Raw genomic sequence first — 25,909 nt, 5'->3', positions numbered from 1 at the left:
ATGTCAAACTTATAAAAGGAATTTATTACTGTTTCTGGGAGGAAGATAACTTCTTGAGGGACAGAAATGATGCACTTAATTCTGTTATGCTGAAGTAATGATACTGAACAATGCATTCCGTGTGAGTTTTGCCTCCATTTTAAAATGTCTTAGTGTATTAAAGGATGGACTACTTGGAAGATACAGCTTCTGGAGCTTTTTTCCTCATTTGGCCTTGCCTTTGAGCTATTACACCCCATGATAAATTCTCTGTTGTATCCTACTATTCAGAACACACAGGAGCATACTTATAGTTACTTGCTAAGGGTTTAATAGTGGATCCTAATGTTGGTGATGAAAAAGTAGGTTGAGGCAAGAGTGCTGTCTCTCTCTAAAAAAATGGAAGTGGTCTCCTGACATGCCACTTTCTCAGAGTCCTTTTTTTTTTTTTCCAACAAATTCAGCAGATAAGTTCTTATTAGGTTTACTTGGTTTTTTTTCAGTTGAATTTAGTGTTTCTCTTCCTTGTCTGCTGCACTTCTTGCTTCCAGTTCTCTCTTCTTTGTCGTGTCTTAAATATTACATATATACTCCCATGTAATGGCTGTGCTAATCCATGATCGTCACTGCCTCTGGTCTGCTTAAATTCACCTGGGAAATGAGTATTTGCACAGGGTGCAAGGCCATTCCATGCCTTGGCCTATGAGGTGCTATGATAATTTACTACCACAGTAATGATAATTAACTACCACAGTAAACAAAAATTGGGTTTTTACTGCTAGCCTGAAAATACCCACAGCATGAAGCAATTCCCCCCAGTCAGTGCTTGGAGTCCTGGCCCAGAAACTGGCGTCTGCATAGAGGGGAACCATAAACTCTTTTATAAAAAATAGCAGTGGCCTCAGCACCTGCGAGGTGCTAATCTTTTTTTTTTGCTGGTGATCTGAGTTTGCCTAGCTTGAGGCTTCTGTGATGAAAAACTAAATTCAGCACAAACCCACATTGACTAATTGCAACGTTCTGCTGCTGCATGAGGCTCTGTCTAGAGTTACGCAGCATCGGCGATCATAGCTGGGGCTTGCCTTGATGCTCTAAAATAGTAGCTGGACTTCAGGTTTGGATTTTTTTATCTTTAAATGTATTAATATTACACCACTTAAGGCATGTATTTTACGATACTTACCTTTTGTAGTTTCCATCGCAATATATTCTTCCACTATGGTTAAATGTGTGTCTTGAAGCGAAGAGCTGAGCTGGTGCTGCAGAGCTCTGTTAACACCTTAAGTTTTTTTTAATTTTTTTTTTTTTTTTGCATTGCTTCCAACCTTGCAGGGGCTCTGACCGCACTCCTGTGCATTCTGTGCTAAAATGAGAGCAGAATTATAATATTAGTTTGCTCTGGTCACTGGTGTGCAGGTCTGCGGGTGGCATCAGGACCGGGATGGCTGCGAGGGGATTAGGAGGAGATGGTTCCTAAAGGTGATAATCATCACTGTAACCTGCAGTTGGGTGGATATAGATCTTTTAGGCATGTTGGACCATGCTGTGAGCTGTCCCCTACGTGTGTCATGAGGTGGTCAATGGAATGGTTTTGAAACCCTCTTAGCAACACCGCTGCACACTGGTGACAGCCACATGACGCTGTAGCAGACAGGATCCAAGGCTTCGTTTTAACTCTGTAAAGAATGACTCGACTCCTTCAGGAGCGTGAGCTAGCTGCTGTTCCCAAAATGTTCTTGTTTTTCTTACAGCAGCTGAAAAAAACGTTGAAAGCATTACAGCAAATGAAAATAAATATATTTGAATTGTGCATTGTTGGTGTGATGTAGTGAGGGGATGAGTTGTTTTGGAGGAAATAGTATCCCAGTCTGGCTTGTATACCTTACCTGATCTAACTGAAAAAGCTTTGGCTATAGGATATGATGGAGCAATCCTACACAGTCTTGGATCCAGGGTGGGAGAACCCCCTTTTTGATGCATAGGCTTCCATGCTGACAGTTATAGTTTGGATTTTTATTCAAGTTAAGCCATAAGTTACTCTTAGTTAGAGTTGATGCATCTTTTCCACTTTAAAATTTGAAGGAAAGGGTACCATTCATTTATGTTGGACTGTGATGATTATAATTTTCATTTGTATACTTTTTAAAAGTAAAGTAGAAACTTTAAACATAGGAAAACAAAGGCTGTAAGAAATTGTAATTATGGGACAATTGGAAGTATCAAATGAATGTTTTAAACTGATGATCTCTCCACCCCTCCCTAATTTATTTCAGGTTTATGACTCCGACTGTTGCGACAGCATTCTTCTGGAGCTGCGGGAATATCTGCCAAAATACTTTGGTCTCTGGTCACCACCTACTGCACCAAATGGTACTGTTCTAATTTTATCTGTTAATCTAAACCCTCTGGAAAAGTTTTCTGGAGACTGCTTTTTGGCAGTTGTGAGCTCTGCAGGGTTTTTTTTTGTTTTGCTTTGTAACCCACTAATGTTCCCTCTAACAACATTTGCAGTCTTCTGGCTGGATTAGATCCTTGAGGCCATACAGGAGAGAGCCAGGCTCTGTGTGAGTGTGTAAGAAAGGGAAAATTGAGAGGTTGTGCCCAAGGGGAGGTGTTCCAACTGGAATGTGCTGCTGGGTCTCCAGAGGTTGGGTCCCATCGCCATGCCACATCATGCAAAGCAGTCATTTCCACAGGCACCTTGCTGGGGAGCTCTCTGCTTGGCATCCTCTCTTACTGGTTTGAATGGAACGAAGCTCTGCTATCTTAACTTTGTATCATGTGCTGGGGGTCAGGAAGAAAAAGATATTTTTGCAGGACAGTTGGAAGATTTTCTCTTCAAGAGAAGATAGATGTCACTGATGTATTTAAAACAGAAACATTTTTTTTCTTCTGCTCTCTCTTATTCACGTGGAGGAAGTGGAGCTTCTGGAACATACAGAAACAAAAGGAGGCTGTCAAGTCTATTTAAATGCATGGGCACCAAAATGAGACGCTGTGCTCCTTTAATATAACTCTGTTTTCTTTTGTTTTTGTCACTTGATCAACTTGTTTTCCAAAGAGAGAAGTAAGACTGTGTCCAGAGACGCTGCCTAAACTCTGCAAAAAGAAATGCAAGGAGAATTGTGGTAGTACCCAGCACTTTCTTGGCTCAGATTTCCCGTCACACTTTCGTATTTGGCACTAACTCAAATAGCTCTACCGGAGCTGTGTTTTTCCTTCCCTCATAATTTTTTTATGTGTCATGGAGCTCACTTAATGTCCCCTCCAAACTGCAAATCAATTTATTTTCTGTTTGCGGCAGGATCTTAAGATGTAAAAATACATGGTCTAGCCAAGATATGGTAATTCAACACATGCCTAGTTTAGCTTGGGAATTCACTAGCACTGTGTACCACGGGGCTGAATTTTGGAAGGTCTCCATCAGCAGCCCAGATGTAGCCAATAGGAATAACCGATTAAAGGAAGAGTAACTTCTCATTTGGTTTATTTTGCTTCTTGAAAAGACTATGCACTCTCAGGGAACCTTCTTCATAGGAAGCTACGGTGGGTTTCAAACAAAACACTCCATTGCTGACTCTTCTCTGTAGTTTTATGAGTTTTGTGTATTCTCGATAGAAATCTGTGCATTGGAGTTCATGGAGCTTTACAGAACGTGTGTGTGCGCTGGGTGCATCCAAAGCTACGGAGGCAGCTGTTGGTGTTGGAAGTCATCTGCTGTTAGCAAGTGCAGTTTTACTAAAGGCAGGTGTGGAGGAAAACCTCTGTCTGTGCATCAGTAGTTGGCACCGGTACACACCAGAGGTGACAAGAAGCACTGGTGTAGCATTTAGACCACGTAAAAAGGAGAGGAAATCAAGTTTTGAAAAATAGGAAGAGGGGAAGTAACCACACAGAAAGGGAGAGTGAAGAGAGGCACTAGGAATGGTTTTGTTCCCTCCCTGAACTAGCTGTGGATTAAGCTCTAGTTCAAAAGACTGAACAATGTGCATAGCTGCTGTAGTGTGCGCCAGTGACATTAGATGGAAGAATCGAGCTGCTAGAAAGGCATCTAGTTATTCAGTTTAGATCGAGGGTGTATTTGTAGGTTTTTGCAGTCTTGACATTGGAAGCCTGATCTTTCCTTTGGCAATCCCTGCTCTGCAGGCTCTGGGGACATGGCTCCAGACAACCTCTAAGTAGTGAACACAGCAACTCCTTATTGGTGCTAAATTGGACATAGGTGTCTCCTAAAAAAACCCAAGCAAACAAAAAAACAAAGCCAAACAAAACAACAAAACAAACACTACCACCCCCAACCAAACAAAACCCAAACAAACCTGAAAATTCAGTTCAAAAAATCTGTCACTTACAACATCGTACATGCTGCATGTTCTGATCTGTATCTTTTCACATAAAGCTCTTTTAATTTTGAGATAAGGAAGAAGAGCTCCTTGGTAAATGGTGTCTTCTATGTGTAGTATTGTAGTTGTTAATCTTGGGTAGAGGGTTGAAAGTTTGAGCAGGTTCATACAGATGTTCAGAGAATTGTGTGTGGGCTTGTGGTGGAAGAAACCAGAGTAACTAAATTAGGACTACTCTGAACTTGATCTGTGACCACCTCGGAGCTTCCGTGTGACGAGTAAGCAGGAGCTGCACTGGGTAAGGTGGAGAACACGAGTTTATTTTCTTAAAGAAATATCAGGGACAAGCATCAGTCTTCTGTGCTGAAAATGTAGATGAGTGGATGAAATTGCTAGTTGAAAGGGGTGAAATATATTCAATGTAAATGAGAATGTAGAGAGTGTGACAGAAAAGATGGACTGATTTTTTTCACAGTATCAGTAAAATGTGTAAAATAACTGTCCTGTTATGCTGAATGTGCATTGCTAGTATGACTGCATAGAAGCTGGAGTTAGGTTGGGTTACACTGCATCTCCATAAGCTGATCTAAAATTGGAGTGAGTCAGCTTGGTTTGAACTTTGGGTTCACTGGCATTGTGGGCATTTGGAGTTCAGTAATAAAGAAGTGGAAAAGTTGTTGTAAAGATGTAGGAGCCATGTTGAGTTTTTTATATCTACTGCTGAGAGTTCAGCGTTTTGCTGCCTACTTGTTACCCCTGCATGTGGTCTTTTTTTAAAGGAAATTTACTGCTGCTCATTTCACACTGTGCTCTAATTTTTGTTTCCTAAACTGAGAACAGTGTAGATAAATATAAGCCAGCTTCAAACCTTTCTTTTCTTCTCTTGTTGCTGGGAGCAACTGAGGCTTTTCTGTGCTTATTCATATGTTTTGAGAGATGTATTGTAAGGTATGAGAAGTCAGATGGCTCAAGATATTTTGTCATTCTGATTTCAGTGAGGGCCGACACATCCGCAGGGACGTGTTGCAGTCTGCCGTGGTTCATGCCGTGCATACTCGCTGAATTTTGGTGGTCTTTTGTCTCCTCTGGGCGTGTAAGAAAATATGTAAATAATATGTCAAGCCATGTCTTCCTGCCTCCTTCCCTACCACTGAAAAATTGAAAGGAGGAGGGCAAGCCTCTAAGGAACGATCTGTTTAAACCGTTGAAATATAAAGTCAGGATTATCTACCAAAGCGAAGATACAGAAATCCTCATGAATTATTTTCTCTGCAGGGGATTTTATTTTAACCTGGTTTTAGATAGCAAATGCATGATGTTTAGAAGCACGTTGGGTTAGCGATGTACTCCAGAATAACGTGGAAAATCTGAACTGCTTGAAAAATCTGCTTTTTTTCTAACTAAATGAGGAAAGGGAGTGTGCTCTGGTTATCTGGGCTCAGCCGCAGGCTTGTTGGTGACCTTGCGGTGGGATCCTCAAAGACTGGGAGAGCCCCCAAATCTGAAGGTTACTCCGTTTGCCTTCGTATTAATTCTTTGAGATGTTGTGGGGGTAATGGCTGAAAGTTGTGGTATGTTCTGACACTGAGGTTGGGGGGCTGTTCCAGTAGAACCTAGATTTTGAACACAAATAAGAAATCAACAGTGCCTGGAAAACGAAACATAAATATTTTGCTGAAGCTGTAATGAGAGAAAATAACTCAGTATAACGCTTTATTTGTGGAGGCATTGCTTTCCCCGCAAGGACAAAAAACTTTTTGAGTGCAGGTCTGTGCATTGAACAGACCTAACGTAGACTTAATTCTGAGCTAGCAGTTAGGTAGCGATGAAGACTTTAATAATAATTTCAAAAAGAGTGAGAGAGATGAGGAATTCCCACGGTTAGTGTTAGCTCCTGAGTTTTTTTTAATGCTTAATTTTTTTAAAAATAGTAATTGTTACATTTTTTAGGAGGTCAATAAGAGAGATATTAGAGTTTAAGAGATTGGAAATGGATGAGGAACTAAAAAGTGACAGATATTGAGAGCCTTTCAATATTTTGGAGGGCCTGAACATTGAAGCTGTATGCTTAAAAAGAGAGATTTGGACCAGTGGAAATAGATGTTTTACACTACTTTATATACATTTCTGGTTTAGGATTGATAAAAACATTGCATCTAAATATTTGTATAATTTGTAGTAACTTGCAATTTGCTGGTTTTTGTATTTGTAACAGTTTGAGACTGGCAGTGCTCACAACATAATCCAAAGCATTTTGGAGTTGGTGGTTAAGGACTGCATCTTTTTGTATTTATTTTCTCCCCTCCCGGCTCCCATGGCACACCTCTGGCCCAGTGCTTTGAGAGCTCAGTTCTGAAAACTTTGAATTTCAATTAGTTGTTGTTTTCTGGATTGTTTCAGAGTGATGATATGAATATATTGATTACGTTGATTTCCATAATATGCAGAATGGGTAGGTATGAAGGATGGTACTTAGATTTTTACAATTTTTGTTTTAATACCAGATAGCTAACAGGTTGTATGGACTCTCCAGGATTCAGTAGTGGTTCCCCAAAAGCTGTGCTGATATTTGACTGAATTAGACCTGTGCATGAAAACTTTGAGCAGAAGCAGCCTCACCTGCAGTTCAGGTGATACAGAATAAGCTTCCTGGTGTGGAGAGTATTTTGTCTTGCTTCTCCTCAGCAGACATCTGGTGAGCAAATATTGAGTATGTTTGCTGCCTGTGGCTCCTCAAAGCTAAATAGGGGTTATTTTTGCTTGGATATCTGTGTGGTTATAGTTAACAAACCTGGTTTGTGGGTGAGCTAGTCTATAAGAGAACTCTTTTGCTGTAGCAAGATTGATGCTGTAGCCTGAAGGATGTGGAAAAGTAATGAGAGCTGATACGAAGAGTTTGTACGAGGCAGGATTTTTTAAAGTAGTGGATTGGTTTGACACACTTTCCTGAGAATGACTATTTATTAACAACATGCCTAGTCCCATGGATACAAAAAGCAGGCATTTAAGGATTAAATTAAGCCTATTTCATATTCATACCTACGTACTTGGAGGAACTGGGCTTCCTCTGAGTTGAGCACTCGCTGAAGTTTATTCTCTTGTAGTGTTCTGACACTCAGTGCTGTAGATGTGTTGGAAATAGTCTCTTACCTGCAGCAGAGAAAAGCATAAAACCAGTTTGAGCAGCTTTTAGAGACTCCTTTAAATCTTCAGGCACTCCAAGGCTGGGGGTGGTTTTGGTCCACTCACCTTCCCAAAGGTGAGGATGGGATGAAAGGAGCCTTGCTGTGAGGAGTGTTCTGCCCAAAAGGTGCCGTGAGAAACGAGCACAGGTGGGAGGGGGATAAAAAAAAAAGAAAAATGACATGCGTTTTGGCCCCTTTGTGGTAGGACTCTGAAATTTTTATTTAGTTTTTTAAATGACACAGAGAAAAATTGCTGTTTTAATTCTACCTTTCACACAGAGAAAGGAAAAAACCCACCATCTCCATTGCAAAACCAGCCATGTAGTGACCTGCATTTGTGTGTGCTTACTAATGTTATTTCAAGCATGTTAATGGCTTAATAAACGCTCCTTATTAATTTTATCTGAGCAATAATTTGAATTTGAATGCAGGATTAGCACACTTTAATTGCATACAATTTTCTGTACAATAAGGCATTTAGAATTTAATGACAACAGAATTTGTCGGTGTCAGTGACCATGATTTAGTCTGTGTTCTGAGACAAATGGGACTCTTAAGGAACTCATGTGTTGTTAAGCTTTGAACTATTCTCCTTCCTCCGCAGAAGCTCAGCAGAAACGATATAATTCTTTTGCTTTGATCCACTGTTTACAAAAGTTTTGTCTTTTTAACAGATACATATCTAAAACTGGAAGATGTGACCCGTAAGTTTAATAAGCCTTGCATAATGGATGTAAAAATAGGTCAGAAAAGTTATGATCCGTATGCTTCAGCTGAGAAGATACAGCAGCAGGTCAGCAAGTACCCGCTGATGGAAGAGATTGGCTTTTTGGTACTTGGCATGAGGGTAAGAACTTGTTTTGTTTTCAAATTCAGCTTATGCTCTGGCCTGTTGCCCCACACCAGATACAGGGCTAATTTTTCCAGCAAATTACAACCTTCTCCAATTTTTATGTAAATAAAGCGTTATCAGAATATGTTGGTAGTACTGGTATCAAGTGTTGTGTGAAATATGTTCCAAAACAATGTTCCTGTTCACAACAAGTGTTCTACCTCGGCCATGTCCCTCCTGGGAATCCATTTGCAACCTGGGTTCTGTGTATGTGTACCAGAAAGTGGTCAGGACAGACCATAGTTATTTAAAACTGAATGTAGCTGCAATTAGTTCTTCTGACATAGCAGGTGTTTCAAATTAGCAAAGTCTTTTTTGGTCTTTCAGGTTTATATCAGAGATTTGCATACTGAACCAGTCTTTGTAATAATTTAATAACAAGCTGTATCCTCTCCAAATTTTTCATCTTGACTTTTTTTTTAATAAAAATAATCTTAATATAACTTTTCTATTCAGAGAACAGTAAGTTAGTGCTCAGAGGTGATGCATGTAGTTATAAATAGCTGCTTACCTTCTGCATTTAAAAAAGCTTTCCTCCAGAAGAAAATATCTTTGATGCTTATGTGCTGGAGGAGCAGCTGCCAGTTGAAGGTTGACTTGAGCTGGATACGGCCCTGCAGATTCCATATGAACTCTCTTACGTTTCCTTAGATTAGGTGAGGAGAAGGGTGAAGTTTCAGTATTGGCTGCTCTAAAATGGCAATGTAAAGAAAAGCTGTACAGAATGTTTATGGATCAGAAGTATGTTGATGTCAGTAATGAATTCTTGACGCAGTGTACTTAAAGTACTTTTTTTTTTTCTGCTATGATTAGCTTAGGAATAATTTTCTTTCTGATAAGAGATTTTTGTTTTCTTCCTTGCTGACACAAAGCCAGGGCAGAACGCTTAGGAAGGTCCAAATTCACAAGGCATTTTCTCTGTTCAAGTGCCTCCTCTTGATCAAGGAGTGCTCTCTGCCTGTTTCCTTGCTTTATTTCTGCAATATTGTGTCTGCAATGTAAAACACCCTCCTGTGAAGGCATTTGCTGCCTGTGACAGCTAACATGCCTGATAAAAGTTGCTAGTGTTTGCTGGACAAAACATGGTGTAAGATGATGCAGAAAGGAGAGGGGTTTGGTTTTAATCTCTCGGTTCAGTGTTATTTTTTAACATGGGGGTGGACTTGCTTATTAAGTTTCTATTTTAGAAGAGCAAGAAAGAGAGGGCCAGAAAAAAGAAAAACGTAGTTTATCTGTGTTTTTTAAAGCGCACATCATAGAGACTCTCATGAAGAGATACAAGCAAAAACAGGTTATAGGTGGGGTTTTTTTTAGCCCCAAAATTCTGTATAGTGGGATTTTACCCCCAAAACCATTGATACAACTTTTTTTATGCACTGGTAAATAAGCAGTCATCTGGTTTTTTTATGTAAAATCTGCATGGTTTGTCCTTAAAAGAAGCTGAGTCTCCGGCCTGTCAGAGCTTTGACTTATGTACGTAGTTCTGGCAGCTGGCAGGTGCTAAACTATATTTATCTTAATGCACTGAGTAGACAGAAAAGAAGCATGGAAACACATTTAGAAAATTCATATTTGTTGGAGAGGTTCATTTCTTTAATGGATGAGGACACAGATTAGTTATGGAAGTAGTGAGAGCATAAATCTAAGTTGGAAAATTTGGATATGGATGCAATAGCAAAAATACAAGTTCAGATATGATTTCAGTAGTAGACACATAAATACATGGGAAGTATCTTTGCAGCACATGCGGTATTAATGATAGACTGTTTTGTGTGCTGCTGAGTACAAGCAGAACATGTGGGTTATGATCTCACTTTGGATTTGCAATCCATTCAGAATCCACAATTCCTGATTTCTGCAGGTTTTGTTTTTCTTCCAGGACATCTTGGTTGCGATATCGCATAGTCCATAATAGTTCTGAAACATGTTTTTAGAGCACAAACTGGCAATTACATAGCCTTACCAGTATAATCTGTCATTTACTTTTATTGTTTGTGCCTATGAACCATTGCATGCAGCAATGCAGATGCCTCATCAAAGCTGTTTTTACAAGGGAATTTCCTAATCTACACCACATGTTCCTGCAAGATATTTTAAGCCTGACTGTAGCTGAGTCTGTTCTATGAGTTCTTTATGAACCCTTTCTAGTATCCTGGTAATTTTCATACACTCCGATGTGTTACAAGATTTAGGAGGGAAGGAATAATAAAGATATTAAATCCTGTGTCTTCATCCACAGTAAAAAATGAACAGAACTGTTTGGTGGGTTTTTTTTACATTTATAAATCCAATTTATATTTAAGAGACGTGAGGAATACAGAACAGAAGCTAAAAATGGAGCAGCAGCCCAGGGCTGTGGGTGGTTTGTCTGCGTTTCTCTCTCCACTTTGGCTCCCCAGTTCTTGCAGTCGAGTTCGGCTCCTCCATTTCTCAGATGGTGCCATATCGGTGCTGCAGAGCTGAACACAGCGATTCGTCTGAGCTGCTATTATACTTTAAAAATGCTTCACAATCAACTGCAGTGTCACTGTTTCTTTTATTTAGGAGATTATTGGTCTTTTTCACTGAATTAGTTTCAACATAATTTCATTCTACAAGGACCTTACCCAAACTTTCTGTTGATGGTCAGAGACTTTGGTGTCAACGTAATCATATAAAGCACTCTGTCAAATACCAGGAGAACAAAGAAACAAAATGGATAGAATAATACAAGTATAGTCTTAGAAATGGGGGAGCAGGGATCCTTCCCCTGCTGAACTGTCAAGCCAGCAGCAAAGCAGCGGTGTGTGTACTTTCATCGCTTGTGCTCTAGAGACAACAACATAATTTTTTTAGTTTAAAGGGGAAGGAATTGTTGAGATAAATGGATGTAGATAAATGGGCATGCTCTCAGCAGCAGTAATAGTGTTGGAATATTACTATAAAGCAGTAGTATTAAATAAGAAAATGTATTTTTAAAAATTTCTCCCTTTGCTATTTTTTCTTCAAATCCTTGTTTTACTTCCTTTTGGAAAAAGAAAAAATAAGGTTTGTTAAAACTCATTGTTTTAAGTATTCTGCTGTGGCAGGATCAGTCTGTGGAGACACTCACCAGATTCTTGAAACATGAAGGAAACCTGTATATTTACATAGAGACCTGTGTATTTATGTATTTATAAATATATTTACAAATACATACCCTGGAGGGTCTGGGTGAAGGTGCTGGGCCTGCTGCGGGGTGCTCCTGCTCACCCCCAGCTCCTGGATCTGGCTTTGGCAGCAGTCTGGTCCTGACCTTCAGGTGCCAGTTTGGACCGCTGTAAACAGAAAACTGTGTAATATTTAAACACTTGCATGCTCCTACCTTCATAAACATAACATGCGGTGATTGTTAAGTATATTTATAGAAGAAATAGGAGAGGTGGACAGCTTAGCCACTTGAAGCCTGGATGTCTCGGCATCAGAGCATGTCTCTGTCTCCGTGCTCTGCTGCAGCGCTGTGCGAGCCAGCTCAAAATTGTATTTCTTTTTTTTTTCCCCAGTTTTGAAGATGCGGATTATGTAATATTTTTCACAGATGTGAAAGAGGTCTGCAGGTTATTTAACAGAGATTTTTATTTGCGATAGCAGTATCTCCATCAGACAGGCTAGTATTAATTAATACGAATTTAAATTACACTTTCTGGAAGTTAGGGAGTTGCCACAGATAAGTATTTGAACAGTGTGTATATTTTTCTGCCTCACCATGGAAGTCAGTACTGAATGACTGTAAGTAACATTACATAACATTTTATATTTGTTCTCCTAAATGCAGTCTTCAGCATAATGTCCTAAAGCTGCAGTTGCAAGGTTTCCAAATGGCATATCTCACTGTTGAGATCTTGCAAGGCTGGTACTTTTTTTAAAGTGCACAATGGCCCAACTTTTTATTTTAGCTCAAGGTTTCCCTCAGTTCAAGAACATCAAATGAACTAATGGTAATTGAAGAAAAGGTACAAAAATGTGTGTGTGTGCAAGCAGCAATAACTTAACACCTCATGGGGAAATGAAAGCCAAGTGCAGGTTGAGAAAGGCCAAGGATAATTTCCCTTGACAGTTAATCATCTGGATTTTTTTGATGTGCTGCCCCTACGAGGTAGCTACTACTACTGATTAAAAACCTGAACCTGTTGGGATGCTGGATTCCAGTTGTTTGTGCAGAAACTCACCGAATGGAAGCTGCCTGTAGGCACAAGGAGGAGCCTCCACATTGTCAGCCAGAACAGCTCTGACCTGGACAAGAGTGAGGATGTACAGAAGTCACTGGTGAAGCAGGGGTTCTCTTGAAGACAGTGTTCTGCAGATCATTTACAGAGCACAATACAGCAAAACTCCCTGTCAATACAAAGCAAACACATAACGAGTTGTGGCAGGTGGACAAGAAAAGAGATTTTCCTGTCTAATAATTTCCTGGCTGTTGTTAAGGTTACGAGTTTGACTTACTTGACTTGTCACCGTTTTGACAGACATGGGCCAGTACAGACAGCTGCAACAACAGGGATACAGAAAAAGGTTGATTCAAAAGCAAATACCCTTTTGGGAAGGGTTAGTAGCGATGAAAGTGTGAACAAAAGCAGGGTGAAGCCAGAGGTCTGATATTAGTCTTGCGTGGTTTGGGGGTAGGTGAAGGTGAAGCAGGAACTGATGAAAGGTTCTCACTGTTTGAACTTGGGTTTCTGTTCCTCTGCTTTCAGTATGGGGCTTGATTTACATGTGGTAGAGGTTTTCCAGGAATGTTCCAAGTAGTGGAACTATATAGAAAGCCACTAGGGGGGGGGGGGGGGGGGGGGGGGGGGGGGGATGGTTTTGTGCAAATTATAAGAGGTCACGTGGCCTCACAGGAAACAGAAATGGGGCTTATGTGCTGCTCCAGCCTTTCTTGGGAAAACAAAATGAACTTGCAGATCTTAATCGGCATTTTTTGAGCAAGTGCCCGTGTCACAAAAACTGTTGCTCCTACGGGGAAGAGATAATGTTCTGGTAAACAAAATTACTCGTTCAGGAGTGTGCTGCAGTGCTGGTGTATGGAGGAAGCTGCCCCTAGATCAACTACACAAGGACCTTTAATATTATTAAAATGAAGACACAGCTAGTTAAAACTTACATGTATTCGTCAGAAACTTGATCCTCTTCCTAAGCAATATATATATTTAATTCTTGCTTTATTTGATTACTTTTGGCTTGTCGCTCTTTAAATTTAAAAAGTTTGTGAAACTTTTTGTATGTTTTTGGAAGTAACTTTGGTACCTGAAGTATTTCTATAAGTAATCTTTGGTTTCATGTGTTGTATACTGTACCTCTTATGTGCTTTGGGGAAAAAAAAAAGTAGTGGTGAAAAATGATTCTTTTTGTGAAACCAAACTCACACTTGTTGGATGCTGGTTTAGAATAACTCCCCTCTGCTCTGCTCTTCTGCAACGTACAGACATCAGGGCCTCAGTTTCTGTATGTATCACAACGGTGGGAAGTGTTCCTGCTACCAAGTGAGTTTAAGCATTCAAGCTTAGAACTGTTGTTTCTTTAGAATAACCAGAATTATTTACTGCCCTTTGAGGTCATACTTGATGACTTAAATCAGTTTCCACATGCTATGATTTAAATTCCTTGGGGACCCTGAATTTAATTACTTCTTTTTGTCAAAATAAGAGCTATTTGAGGTTTTGTTTTTTATTTTTCCCAGCTAGTTTGCAAAGCAGGAGTTCTGGGCCTGTGTTTTCAGATGATTGTGCTCATTGTGATTTGCATGGGGGAATCAGGTTTCGGGGTGAAGGGCTGCAGTGAAAACAGGGATTTTAAATTTTTTTTTAATTATTGCTTATTTACCGCTCCTTTTTATGTGCTGATTTTTTCACTCTCCTGGACTGTCTCTGGGCTACAGCAAGAAAAGAACCCTGAAGGACCCACGGGTGCCCCCCGACTTGCTTTCTGGGGGATCCGCACGGGGTGCGGGGCGGGCAGAGCCGCAGTGGGATGGGTGCCACAGGGTTGGGTGGTCTGAACACACGCCAAGCGCAGAGTTTCTGACAGAGACAACTGCCTGCTTGGTAACACCATTATTTCTGCAAATAAGAATTGTCTGTGCTCTCATATACAAATTATACTTTAGCCTGGCTGGCTGGCATGTTTCCGCTATGGAAATTATTTCAGTTAGAGAGAAAATGCGTCTCTATGTAAAATGTTTTTGAATTAAGCTGTTAAGCTTGGTCAATTCCTGATATGGACAAAACTGTACCCGTATAAGTTGCCTCCCTTTCAGGCAAGAGCTGATATACCACTATTGAGCTTGGAACAGAGTTTTTACTCAGCTTCTGTCATTTATTTAATATAATCTCATTTGTGCCAATGACTATAGTTTCAGGTGGGTCTCACGGAGCTGTTGTGCTAAATATTTCTATAGTTTTAAGAACTTCAGAATAATCACATTGAAATTTTTAGCATGTTATGTCTTACTGATTTAGTATTTGTAGTAACCTGGTTAGGAGTATGATAGTTTCAAGTTGCAGCATTGATTTGCAAGGCAGGTGCCATATAAAATGTTTTCCTGTGATGGATATGTATATTTTTGCCAGTTCATGACATCTTTGAAATGCAGGAAAGCTGTAGCTTAGACCCTCAAGAGGGGAAGGAGAGGATTTTGCAGATCAGAGCGATGCCGGTATTTGAAAGCTGTGCCAGGGCAAACCAGTACCAAAGCTGTTGTAACCTGTTGGTAAGGTGTCCCACATCTCTGCAGAAATCGTGGTTGTTGGAAATCAGCACAGAATTTTCTCCTTGTTTCATGCAGGTTTACCACATCTCTTCTGACAGCTACGAGACGCAGAACCAGCACTATGGAAGGAGTTTGACAAAGGAAACGGTAAAGGATGGTAAGGAATTTGTGTGTCACAGACTGGTGCTCTGGGATATTATTTGTTTATTTATGGAACCATATGAAAAAGCAGTCTCTGTGTTCCCGTTTTAATAGGCCCTTTCTCTCTGCTTGCCAGGTGGGTCTTAGCGGTTTTCTGTAGCATTTGAAGTACCTGTTTTTCCTAAATTATATTTGCAGTTGGTTTTAACAGCAGTGTAGACTATACGAGTTTCCTCATCATGTGTCTTTTACTACTTAATAAGGGGGTGGTAGCGGTAGATATCAATTTCTTTGCAGCTTTGAAACTATGATGGAATAGAAAGCTTTTAGAAGTGTAAAATGTTTTTATTATGTGTATATTTCTCTCTCTAGTTGTCTTCTGTGGATATATCCTGTCTTTTATATTAGAAGGCTACTCTAAACGCAACTTTTAATCTAAGGGACCTTCTCAGTTGAAGTCAATCCATATGTTGCTCTATATTAACAATAAATAAAAATGGTACCAGCATACAGCTGTTCGGTGGTGATAACTATTTCAGATTAGTTATTAATTGACATCTGTTCATGTGTTCTACACCAAGGGACAAAAGGACACACCCCTCTCCAAAGCTGGCACTGCCTTGTCAGCGCTGTCACTCACGATAAAGAGCCATTTGAGCTTGTTTATCCCCAGAGAATTTCATGGGTCCCTGCCCAAAACTGCCCAGATATTTGCTAAAATGAACTGGGGAGCAGGAACCATGTTCCTCTACTGTTCAATTGATACATCAATTAGTTTTATTTCTGTTCCAAGCCCAATCTGTAGGCCTTATACAGGTGAGGTGACTGAAGGTATCAGAGTTTCTTGGTTTGCTTCTGATTTAGTTGATAATTGCCTGAAAGGGAACTAAGTGAATACTGTCTGGTTCTTCAATTCAAGAACTACTTTCATCCCCAAAGAAATGAAAAATCTTCAATTTCTTTTCAGAGGTGCAAATAATCCCAAACTCGGTCTGTTTCTTGCAGGCATCTCAAAGTTTTTCCACAATGGGTGCTGTTTGAGAAAGGATGCAATAGCTGCCAGCATTCAGAAGATTGAAAAGATTTTGGGGTGGTTTGAGGGCCAGAAGCAACTCAGCTTTTATGCAAGCTCATTGCTCTTCGTTTATGAAGGTTCCTGTCAGGCAACAACCGTGCGGTTGAGTGATAAGACCTTGGCAGAGAAGAGAGGAGTGCCCAAAGGACTGTTAGCAGGTGGAGACATATTGGAGTATAATAATAATATTCATGTAATAAATTCTACAGAGAATGGAAAAATCGAGGCCTCTGTAGGTAAAGGCTTGTCCAAGTTTTACGCGCTTCACAAAAAGGCGTATTCTAAGAGGCACCACAGTCAAATCTCACTTAAAGTTGAAAACTTGGAGCAAGACAACGTGTGGAAAAGCAGCACATGCGTTACACAGGAGCATCTGAACGGAAACGTTATACCCCAACTGGAAAAAGTTTTCTGTCACATGCCAGCAGAGATCAAGGAAAGCGCCAGCGTAGAAGTCCGGATGATAGATTTTGCTCATGTGTTTCCTAGCAACACAAAGGATGAGGGCTACATTTATGGTCTGAAGAATTTAATCACAGTACTTCAAAATATTTTGGATAACTAAATTCTTTGCTATGGTTTTTACTGGGGGCCAACGATAAAGAAGAGCAACAACATGAAGAATTTCTGCACTTGTAATGCTGTGTAACTGGGTTTATATTGTTCTATATTTTATTTGTCTTTGTACTTTTGGTAGAAGGGTTTAACTTTTTATAATCTTACTCAGGAAAATAATTGATAGTGAATTAGGGAGCGTGAAAAGCTGTGGATACTGGAGATTAAGCAAGATAGGTAAATGACTAGAACGAAAAGTATATGGCTGGCTTAAATCCAAGGAGTACAGTTGTACAATAAGCAAGGGTTATGTTAGTTCCTGTAACATAGTTAACATTTGCCCACTTAGCCTTGACACTGAGCCGTATCTCTATTAACAGGTTTTTAGAAAACAGACTGAAAACTCTCGAACATGCGGGATTGATATCCCCAGTGCTGCCCTCTTGTGTTTACTATATCTGAATAACTGGAGTTAACCCTGCTTGGACAGAAATCCCCTTTTGAGTCAGTAGTCTAACCTGGAAGCCAGTGTATCATATCAAAAAGTGCTTTGCAATGTCCCGGGATGATAGTTCTGTTCTTTCAGCCCTGGGGCAGGTGCTTCCCCTCATGGTGGTTGTTTGGAGCTGATGTTCACTACAGACAAGCTGCAACGTAAGTTGTGTCGCGGTGCTAAGAAAATGCTGGAGTAAAATACCGTAACAGACTTAAACTGCACAACTGCTGGAGAAACTGTGTTTGTAAGAAAGGGTGAAAGAATGCAAACACGAGATGTTCCAGGAACTAATTTAGTTTAGGAGCTTAAGTCAATCTGTTAGTGGAGTGTCTGATATGACTGAGGGAAATGCCTCACTCCTTTGTTCTGATGGCCCTTCTCCAAAAATATTGCTTTTAAAAGCAAACTGATCGAATGGGGAAACAAAGCATTTTGAGTAAGCGTACAGACATTTCCTCTAGCCACTTGTATTTTTGCATCAAGCATTTCACATTTCCACTGCTGGGGAGCACCAGCTGGAAACGACGAGCAATACAGGTGAAGGACCTTTTACTGCGAAGATCCAGTCAGCCCTGGAGCAAGCAGACATATCTCAAGTATCTCTGCTTGTCGAAGAGGAGTTGAGGCCCTTTTTTCTTTTTTTATGACATGTAGGAGAGGGGTGTAATTTGAAGGTTGTCACACTTCCTACTTTTTCACAGGAAAACTAAAGCTTTCTTGTGGAATATTGGAGATCAGGATGATATATCCAAAGCATTTTTGGTGTGTCTCTTCTGTGTGCTGCATACGTGGCTGTCCTACCTATATAGTCAGCTATATGGAAAGTTGGGACAGAGGAGTCTTGCCATCTGTAGAGCGAGATTTTAATGCTTTAACCAAGCCCCAGAAGTAGAACTTCTTAGAGTGGATTTGGTCATTGGAAACATACATTTTTCACACGTGGATTTCGTGTGACACCATGGCATTGCTGCTCTCTGCGTGATGTTCTGCACTATGCACTCATGTGTACACGTCTTTGCAAGATCTCAATTTGACATATTTTTTTCTATATGAGAAAGAGAGAAATACTTTTTCAAATAAATCTGCTGTTTTAATTAAAGCTGAAATTTTAGCTCTTTGAGAACCTGGGTTAATTGGAAGAAACAGGGTATTATGTGTAGAACTACATTGTTTAAACTTTAGAGGTAATATTGGCCAATACTTTCAAGAATGAAACCAATCTGTTAGTAACATCATGTTTTTGAAGCATGGGATGAGACGCTTGCAGGAGGGACAGTATCATTTTGTTGAAAATTTTATGCAAATTATGGTGAAGGCTGAGGGGAAAGTATCAGGAAGGGAAAGTATTTTTTTCTACCTGCTATTTCCATTGCACCATACAGCTAATATATTCCTAACTCTCTGTGAACTAATTTAAGCCATATTCTAGGAAGAGCTTGTGGTTTTGTTTGCTTTGATGCTGGTTTATCTGTTATGATTTTGTTCTTCTATCCTGCACATAGTCAACACTAGGGTAGTCTAGGCTTGTATTGGCCTCATGTGATAAATTCACCATGTTTTATAGAAAATATGGGGGGGAAACACTTATATAATGGTGTTTTTGTCCTCTGTAATTCATCTCTTCTGGATTTTAATCCATTTTGTGCTGGAGAAATCAGACATCTGCCTCAAAGAAGTCAGTTATTGGAAAATGATCTGTATGCTCTTAGTATAAGCTCATTCTCCTGTCTCTGCTTTAAGTCTTCAGTGTTTGAATGCTCTTGAAGTATTGATTGTTGTGTTGACTATGGCAGTGTTTGTAATGCACCTGGAATATTGTTAAGCCGTCAGAATATTTTAAGTTAAATAAAATAATTTTATCATGTTTTTTTACCAGTAGTTATTATTGATATATTTCTGTTAATTTAAAATGTAGCTTGAGAGATAACAGTATTTTTAATGGGAAGTTGTGTAAATGAAGCTTGCTGTAGAGGTGTTTTGGCATAGTACCAACTGTGAATTTCTGCCTGCAAAGGCGTTATATTCACATTGTTCTTGCACATTTTTAGATTTGGTGTTTCTAGATGGTGTTTCAGATCGCTTTCAGTTTTAGATGTATTCACAGAAATCATTAAACAGATTACGGAGTTAATTACAAAATAAAGAGGGGTACACTGGTCACTAAACATACGTATTGCCATCATCTCCCTCCCTCGCAGTGATGCCTCTGTTGTTCTCTGTACGAAGTGTACGGGACAGGCGATGCTTACATGGAAATCTTCATGGAAACAGTAACAAGGCTTATAGATATTTCTGTCCCGTACATCAGGTCTCTTCCTCAGACTGGTGTGGTGTGTGTGTCGTCGATGAAATGCGGCCGGTTTGATTTTAAGCAATAAGAGTTTGATTTAGCAGAATCGATTGTCAAAAGGGAAGATTCTTGGAGACGTTGTCATTGATGTACTCTCGGAAAATATACTGTTCTGAAGACTTCCTACCTAGGTGATTGTGAGAATTGTGCATAGGCTTACCTAATGAGAGCTTGAATTGTATCAAGTTTTTTAAAAAAGCATTTACATATGTGCTATTTTTGGATATGGGTGGAACTTGTTGCAAAAATTACATTGGAAATTATTATACCATTATGAAATGTTTAAAATATTTTAATCTAATCATTCTAATAATTTTATGAACTAAACCGGAGACTTTACGTATAGTTGTGATTCACATGAAGTTTGTACTGTTTTCTCCTCCCCCCTCCCCCTGCTGTAATGGATACTCAGATTGTTTTTTCCATAACCCTATAGTTTCATGGAAAATTTTTAAAGTGCTCAGTAGATCAGGAAATCACTAACTCCCTTTAGTTTGATTAATGGAGTGCATGTGTTGTTGACATACTTCCGTGCACATGGTATTTTAAGTACTGTTACTGAATTATACATCTAAAGCCCCAGTAAAACTTCCTTACCTGCATCAGGGAAGGCATCACCTGCGCTGGCCTGAACTTACGCAGCATTGGAATTGTTCTGCTTCACCATGTGAAGTATTCCCAAGGACAGGAGGACAGTGGAAGAATAGAGACTCACATCTGCATCTGCTGTTTAAAGTTATGATTAGTTGTTCATCCTCCCTCCTATTTTTTTTTCTTCCAAGTAAGCTTTCCTCCTGAGTGCCTTCTTCAGCCCTTGCCACTGGTAAGCTCCTGTAGCATCATTGTGGAATGATTTAAAGTGAGATTTTTATTTCCTAAAAAACCTTACACCACCCAACTGCTCTTAAAGCGCAGGTATGGAAAAACACCATCAAAATGCCTCAAGTCCTGTGGGAAATGCAATTTCCTTTCTGCAGACTTGCCCGTGGAAGAGCAGGAGTGGAAGTTAGTAGAGAGCATAGTTTGCCGTGAGACTGGTTCGTAGGTTTTATGAAACTTCTTTATTTGTGTTTTGAAGATGATGTTTCAAGGGCAAGGTGAGTGACAGCCAAACTGCATGAAGTTTTCCTTTTCTTGCTGCAATGAATACCGAGGTTTGGGTGCAAGAAGGTAGCATGGTGGGAAGTGATGAAAGGCCCTGAGGAGCAGTGAGTAGGACATCTGGTCCATTCTGCAGTGCAGATAATCGCCATGGATAAGATCCAAACAAGTGTCTTGCAGGGAGAATAGCCATGAATATTCATTGAGTTACAACAGACCCTTGTAGGATGTTATCCCTGAAGCAGATGCCTTTCTGTAGCCACAGGCCAAACACTTGTCCTTGTTCACAGCAATGTGCAAATGAAAGCTGCAGAAAAGGTTGTCGTCCAAAGGACAAATGTAACTGAGCAGTGTTTGAAAGGGAAAGTGTGAGAAAAGCTGAGCATTGTACAGCAGAAAACATAACTTCAAGAAGTATCTTTTACTGTAGTCTTGTTTAGTGGCTATGGGCCCTGTGTATTTCGAGTTTAATTTGTTTGTTATAGGACATTCAACAGCAAATAGTCAGAGCAAGGGTACTTCCAAAACGCCGTAGTTTGAATTGTGTACATTGGTTCAAATAGTTATATTTTTTTAAAAAGTGACCTGTGAAGTAACTTCCAAATACAATGTGTGTTGCACCTGACTATAAGTGAAACTAGAGTGCACAAAGGCACTTTAATACTCTGGGAACTGTACTGGAAAACGAAAGCATGTGAAATTGCACCTGGTGTTGTGTTGTTAATTGTTTTTACAGTCTCAAATTCTACATTAATTATGCCTGATAGGTGAATGTATCTAGTCTGGTCTCAGTTTCTTTGATTCAAGTGTCTAAAGCCGTCACTCAATCTCCTCTAATTTGTATACGTTTATAATTTAATTTGCTATTTTTGGCCATTACTGGACTGCAGGGGGTATTGTTAATATTACATGTGTTATTTTATAGAACATTGTACTATGCTATCTACCAACTTTTGTAACTTAATTGGAAGTGATATTGAGGGTAATTCTAATAGCTGTGTATTTGGCAAATTATTAAAAATTTCTGCAAGTGACTTGCAAGCATAACTGGTTTCTTTTTAATGCAAGAGGGTTGTTTGGAAAAAGTTTCCCTGGCTATACCTGCACTGACTGATCCCTCTTTCTTTCTCCTCTGTTCTATGCACTCTGTAATGGGTGTTTACCTTGGATTTACCAGTTTTGCTTTACCACTATGTTTTTGTCATGGCATCCATGGCTATTGTTTGTTGCAAATACCTGCTTTGGTATACAAGAGTCACCTCTGTAAAATGGATAAAAAATCCAAATACACACACAGACACAAAAAATAGACAAACAAAGAACAGAACTTGGTTTTTGTTCAAAAGTCCATGATTTGCTGTGTTGCATGTGAATGGTTGGTCAGCGTTGTATTTGATTTTGAAAACAGTCCACCAGTCTTCCTAAAACCTTCTTCCCTGCTAGGAAGTGCTACCGTGAATGGAAAGATGATTGGAGAAGACAAAACCATCCTCCTAACTGCAACACAGAAAAATTTTTTTAAAAAGGTATTTTTCATAAATTTGGGACAGTTAAGGCCTTGATGAGCACCTAGGAAATGGCTGTTTTATTCCAGAATAATTGAACCTCAATATTACCTTTAATGTTTGGTTGAAAGCTGTGAAAATCACAGCTTAAGGGTGTTTAAAGTCCTTTTCATTAAATCACAGTAATTCTTAAAGGCAATAAAAATGTGTGTAACTGGATTTCTTCGTCTAATTAAAGCCAAACAATTCACACAAGTTTGTGGGAGGTGCTTCTGGAACAATCTGATGGTTTTTGGCAGCCTAGATTGAGCTCCCTCTGAAATCTTGGATCTGACTTAAGTAATTTTAGTGCTAGTGGCAGTTCCTAAGTTTGACCTAAGTTTAGCATTTGCTTACTTGTAGCTGAGAGTAATAAAATTGTAAAGTCTTGGTATGTGTTAGACCTTTGTGCAGCCACTGAAAGAGTGGTACCCTCAGGGGATGAAAAACATGCTCCTTTTCAGCGCAATTTTTTGTTCAGTGGCCTTTTTCAAATTAATTGGACAGAGGGGAAGGTGATTGTAAAAAAGGCAAAGAGTGGAAGAAGGTGGCAGGTCTCCAGTGCTTTGCTTCCCTTGAGTCCCTCCTCACTCAAGGCTTTTACAGACTTTTGCCCACTGATTCTAACCACACATCGGTATTTGATCAGTGTGAATTTATTTCTTCTTCTCCCTCTGCCTGGAACCTTTTTGGCCCCAATTTCAACAGTGGCACCCCAGTATCTGGACCAAGGAGGCTCCAGGTCCCTCTCCTGCCACAGTGGTGTCTCGGAGGGGCTGATAACCAGCCAGGCTCTGTCACAGCTCATCTTTGACATCCACTTGCAGCAAGACTAGAAGCAGTAGTGTTCTAATGCTATTAAAGCTCTGGCCAGAGAATTAAAATGATGAATCACTTGAAGTGTAAAAGCCGCTCTGCCTCTAGGAAAACTGCAAAGACACGAAGTCCTGAGTATGCTCTTGATTTATGTTTCTTTATTGACCCTTTTTTATTTTCAAAGGTTCCATCTCACCTGGTACTTGCCAATAGCAAAGCAACTGCACTGTGCGTGGCAGCAGTCGGCAGGATAGCTGTGTGGGAAATCTGAGAAGTGAATCAGAAGCTCTTTATAATGCTAAACTGCTTTGCCAGCAGGGAAGGAAGGTGCCACTTTTAGTCCTCAATTATATTAGCTTTGTCTAAATGAAAGTAGCTCTCAGGGTGTAAAACAAGACAGAATGGACAGTCAGTTAAAGAAAAGAGAGGGGGAGAGAACCATGCAGAAGAGGAGGAAGTGTTTGCAGGGAATTTGGAGTTTTTTCTTAAAAACCTAGGGATGTTGGTCAACACGCAGCTGAACATGAGCCAGCAGCGGGCCCAGTTGGCCAAGAAGGTCACCAGCATCCTGGCTTGTACGAAAAATAGTGTGGCTAGCAGAACCTGGACAGTGATCATCCTGAATTATTCTGTGATTCTATGAAAAACAAGGGTTTGTTGTGAAGCACATCAGTATAATAGCCTAATAATAGAAATCACTGATTTAGTCACACTAAAAGAGGGCCTGGGAATTGCGGAAGGGCTACCTTAACCTCATCTGTGTTATCCTTAAATCCCAATGTTGGCTCTCCTTGTGGCAGCCACTGTGTATATTAACCCGTGATTCTTGAAAAAGTGGAAAACTGAGTTCAGTTTTTGCCTTTAAGTGGCTCTAGCATTTGATACAGAAAACTTCAGCTGTTGCATTTTGGTTGGTATTACTAAATGAAGAATGTTTGGGTCCACTGTTCTTGGGTACATCAGCAGGAGCTTTCCTCTTGGACTGTTTGGAAAAGACCCTTTTCCTCCTCTGATTGAATTCAGTGCCATTTCCAGTGGCACACTGCACCCCTGTCTACATAGTGCTGCCAAGTATCCCGAGAGCTTCGAGGCTGATCCAATGGTCTGCAGCATCCTTGTAAAGCTGCTGCTTCTCTGGGTGATATCAGGTGTTCATTTGTGATGTGCCTCTTGTACCCAGCAGGGACAGTGGCATTTGGCCACACTGCTGATTCGTTCATTGCTTCAGGATTTTTTCTCTTTCCCTGCGTTTCCTTTAGCAGGAGATAAACCCGTCACTGACAGTGTTTACTTCCACCGTTGGCACATTTTTTTCCAAAACATATAACAGTAATTCGGGCTTCTTAGGCATGGGGAACAATGGGGATGTTTTGGCAGATAGCATCTTTTGCATTTTCCCTGGCTGCAGAGCCCCATGGCAGTGGAGAGGCCCTGGAGCCTCCCAGGTTCCCTGGGTACTTTCTGGCATTTGCTGTGGCCTCGTTCTTACTGGGGGTGTGAATATTTTACCAGGATGAAGGGAAGATAAACCCTCTGATCGTTCTGGATGAAGACTTGTAAAACTCATGGCAGAGGTGGCTACTCCCCACAGGGCTTTTAGCTTTTGACCTGCAATTATTTTAATTCAAAATAATTTTAAGGCATTTTTCATCATCAGAGACTGATCAGACCTGGTTTCTGTTCCACACCAGAGTCATCTATTGGTGATGATTGCTTTTTTTTGTTGTTTTTTCTCAGAGGCAGGCAGGATGAGCTCTGCACACCTTGGCAAATGCTGTGTATTTGTGTTTCAGCTGTGTGATATCTTATCTGCCAAGGGAAACATCCCAAAATCAATGTTCCAGTTACCTGGGGAGGGAGTGACAACACTTGTCAGTCCTGTGCATGGCAATTGGATTAAAGTGGAGAACTTGGTTAAATAAGGATAAAATTTTGTCAATCGTGAAAGTATTTTGTGGAGGACCAGAGCTGGAGGTGCTCTGTGACTTGTGCCAGAGGCAGGTCATGTTAAGGAGGCTGGCAGGAGGGTGACTGCTGAAAACTTCCCCAAATTCCTCTCCCCTGCTTGGAGATCTACAACTATTTTATTTGGCAGTAGCAGCTGAGATACTACTGACAATAAAGAGAGCTACTCTACTGCAATAAAATGTTAGAGAGTGCATTAAGCCTGACCAAGACAGGTTTACTACTACATATCTCTTGGCTTTACAAATGTATATTAGAAAAACCATTCTATACATTAATGAGATTATTTCACAAGATGGAGAGAAGTGATGGAACTCTTATATCAGTGGCACTGTGGTAAATATTCTTAGGACTAATTATGAGTTACTGATTATAAGGAGGAGCCCTTTCACAAGGGAAGCTGTTGCAGATGCTCAGTGCCATGTGTTACTGACCAATATTGATGTATTTTCTTAAAAATGTGTTTTTAAGAACATCAGTCTTTGATTCCCTCAGCTGTGTGGTTGAAACAGACATTTATTTTTAAATTAAAACCTGAAAGGGTTATGCTACCTTGCAAAACAAGAGACCCTCTGGAAATCAAAGATTTGTATATGGGCAATACTGGTTCCTCCAGGAGGAAAGGCTGCTGGCTTTGGAGGAGAAAAGGATGGTGATAAAACCCCAGAATCCTCCATGCAGCCTCATGAAGTGCCAGGCAATGAAGGGACGTTGGCAAGGGAGGTGGACACAGCTGGGAT

At 40.1% G+C, this 25,909-nt stretch overlaps 1 protein-coding gene and 1 long non-coding RNA gene across 3 annotated transcripts in view; one reads left to right on the top strand and one right to left on the bottom strand.

The window, feature by feature from the left end:
- Positions 1-21,878, top strand: part of IPMK (inositol polyphosphate multikinase) — a 38,843-nt gene extending 16,965 nt beyond the window's left edge. The window contains exons 3-6 of the mRNA XM_080347349.1: positions 2,253-2,349; positions 8,182-8,354; positions 15,202-15,283; positions 16,273-21,878. Coding sequence (XP_080203475.1) covers positions 2,253-2,349; positions 8,182-8,354; positions 15,202-15,283; positions 16,273-16,907 — 987 coding nt within the window. The 3' untranslated portion in view covers positions 16,908-21,878. The remainder of the gene's footprint in view (positions 1-2,252; positions 2,350-8,181; positions 8,355-15,201; positions 15,284-16,272) is intronic.
- On the bottom strand, positions 10,434-13,137 carry LOC308042168. 2 transcript variants are annotated; one of them, XR_013922320.1, is made up of 4 exons: positions 13,077-13,137; positions 12,587-12,752; positions 11,578-11,695; positions 10,434-10,858 (listed from the first exon to the last, which is right to left on the bottom strand). It is a non-coding gene; the product is annotated as an uncharacterized lncRNA (long non-coding RNA). The 2 variants fall into 2 exon arrangements; XR_013922321.1 differs by lacking the exon at positions 13,077-13,137 and adding an exon at positions 12,861-13,072.
- Positions 21,879-25,909: the final 4,031 nt, after the last annotated feature.

This window comes from Nesoenas mayeri (genome assembly GCF_963082525.1).
Source record: "Nesoenas mayeri genome assembly, chromosome: 7".
NCBI classification, from domain to species: domain Eukaryota; kingdom Metazoa; phylum Chordata; class Aves; order Columbiformes; family Columbidae; genus Nesoenas; species Nesoenas mayeri.
The sequence above is the reverse complement of the archived record's forward strand: the minus strand, read 5'-3'. Positions and strand labels throughout refer to the sequence as shown.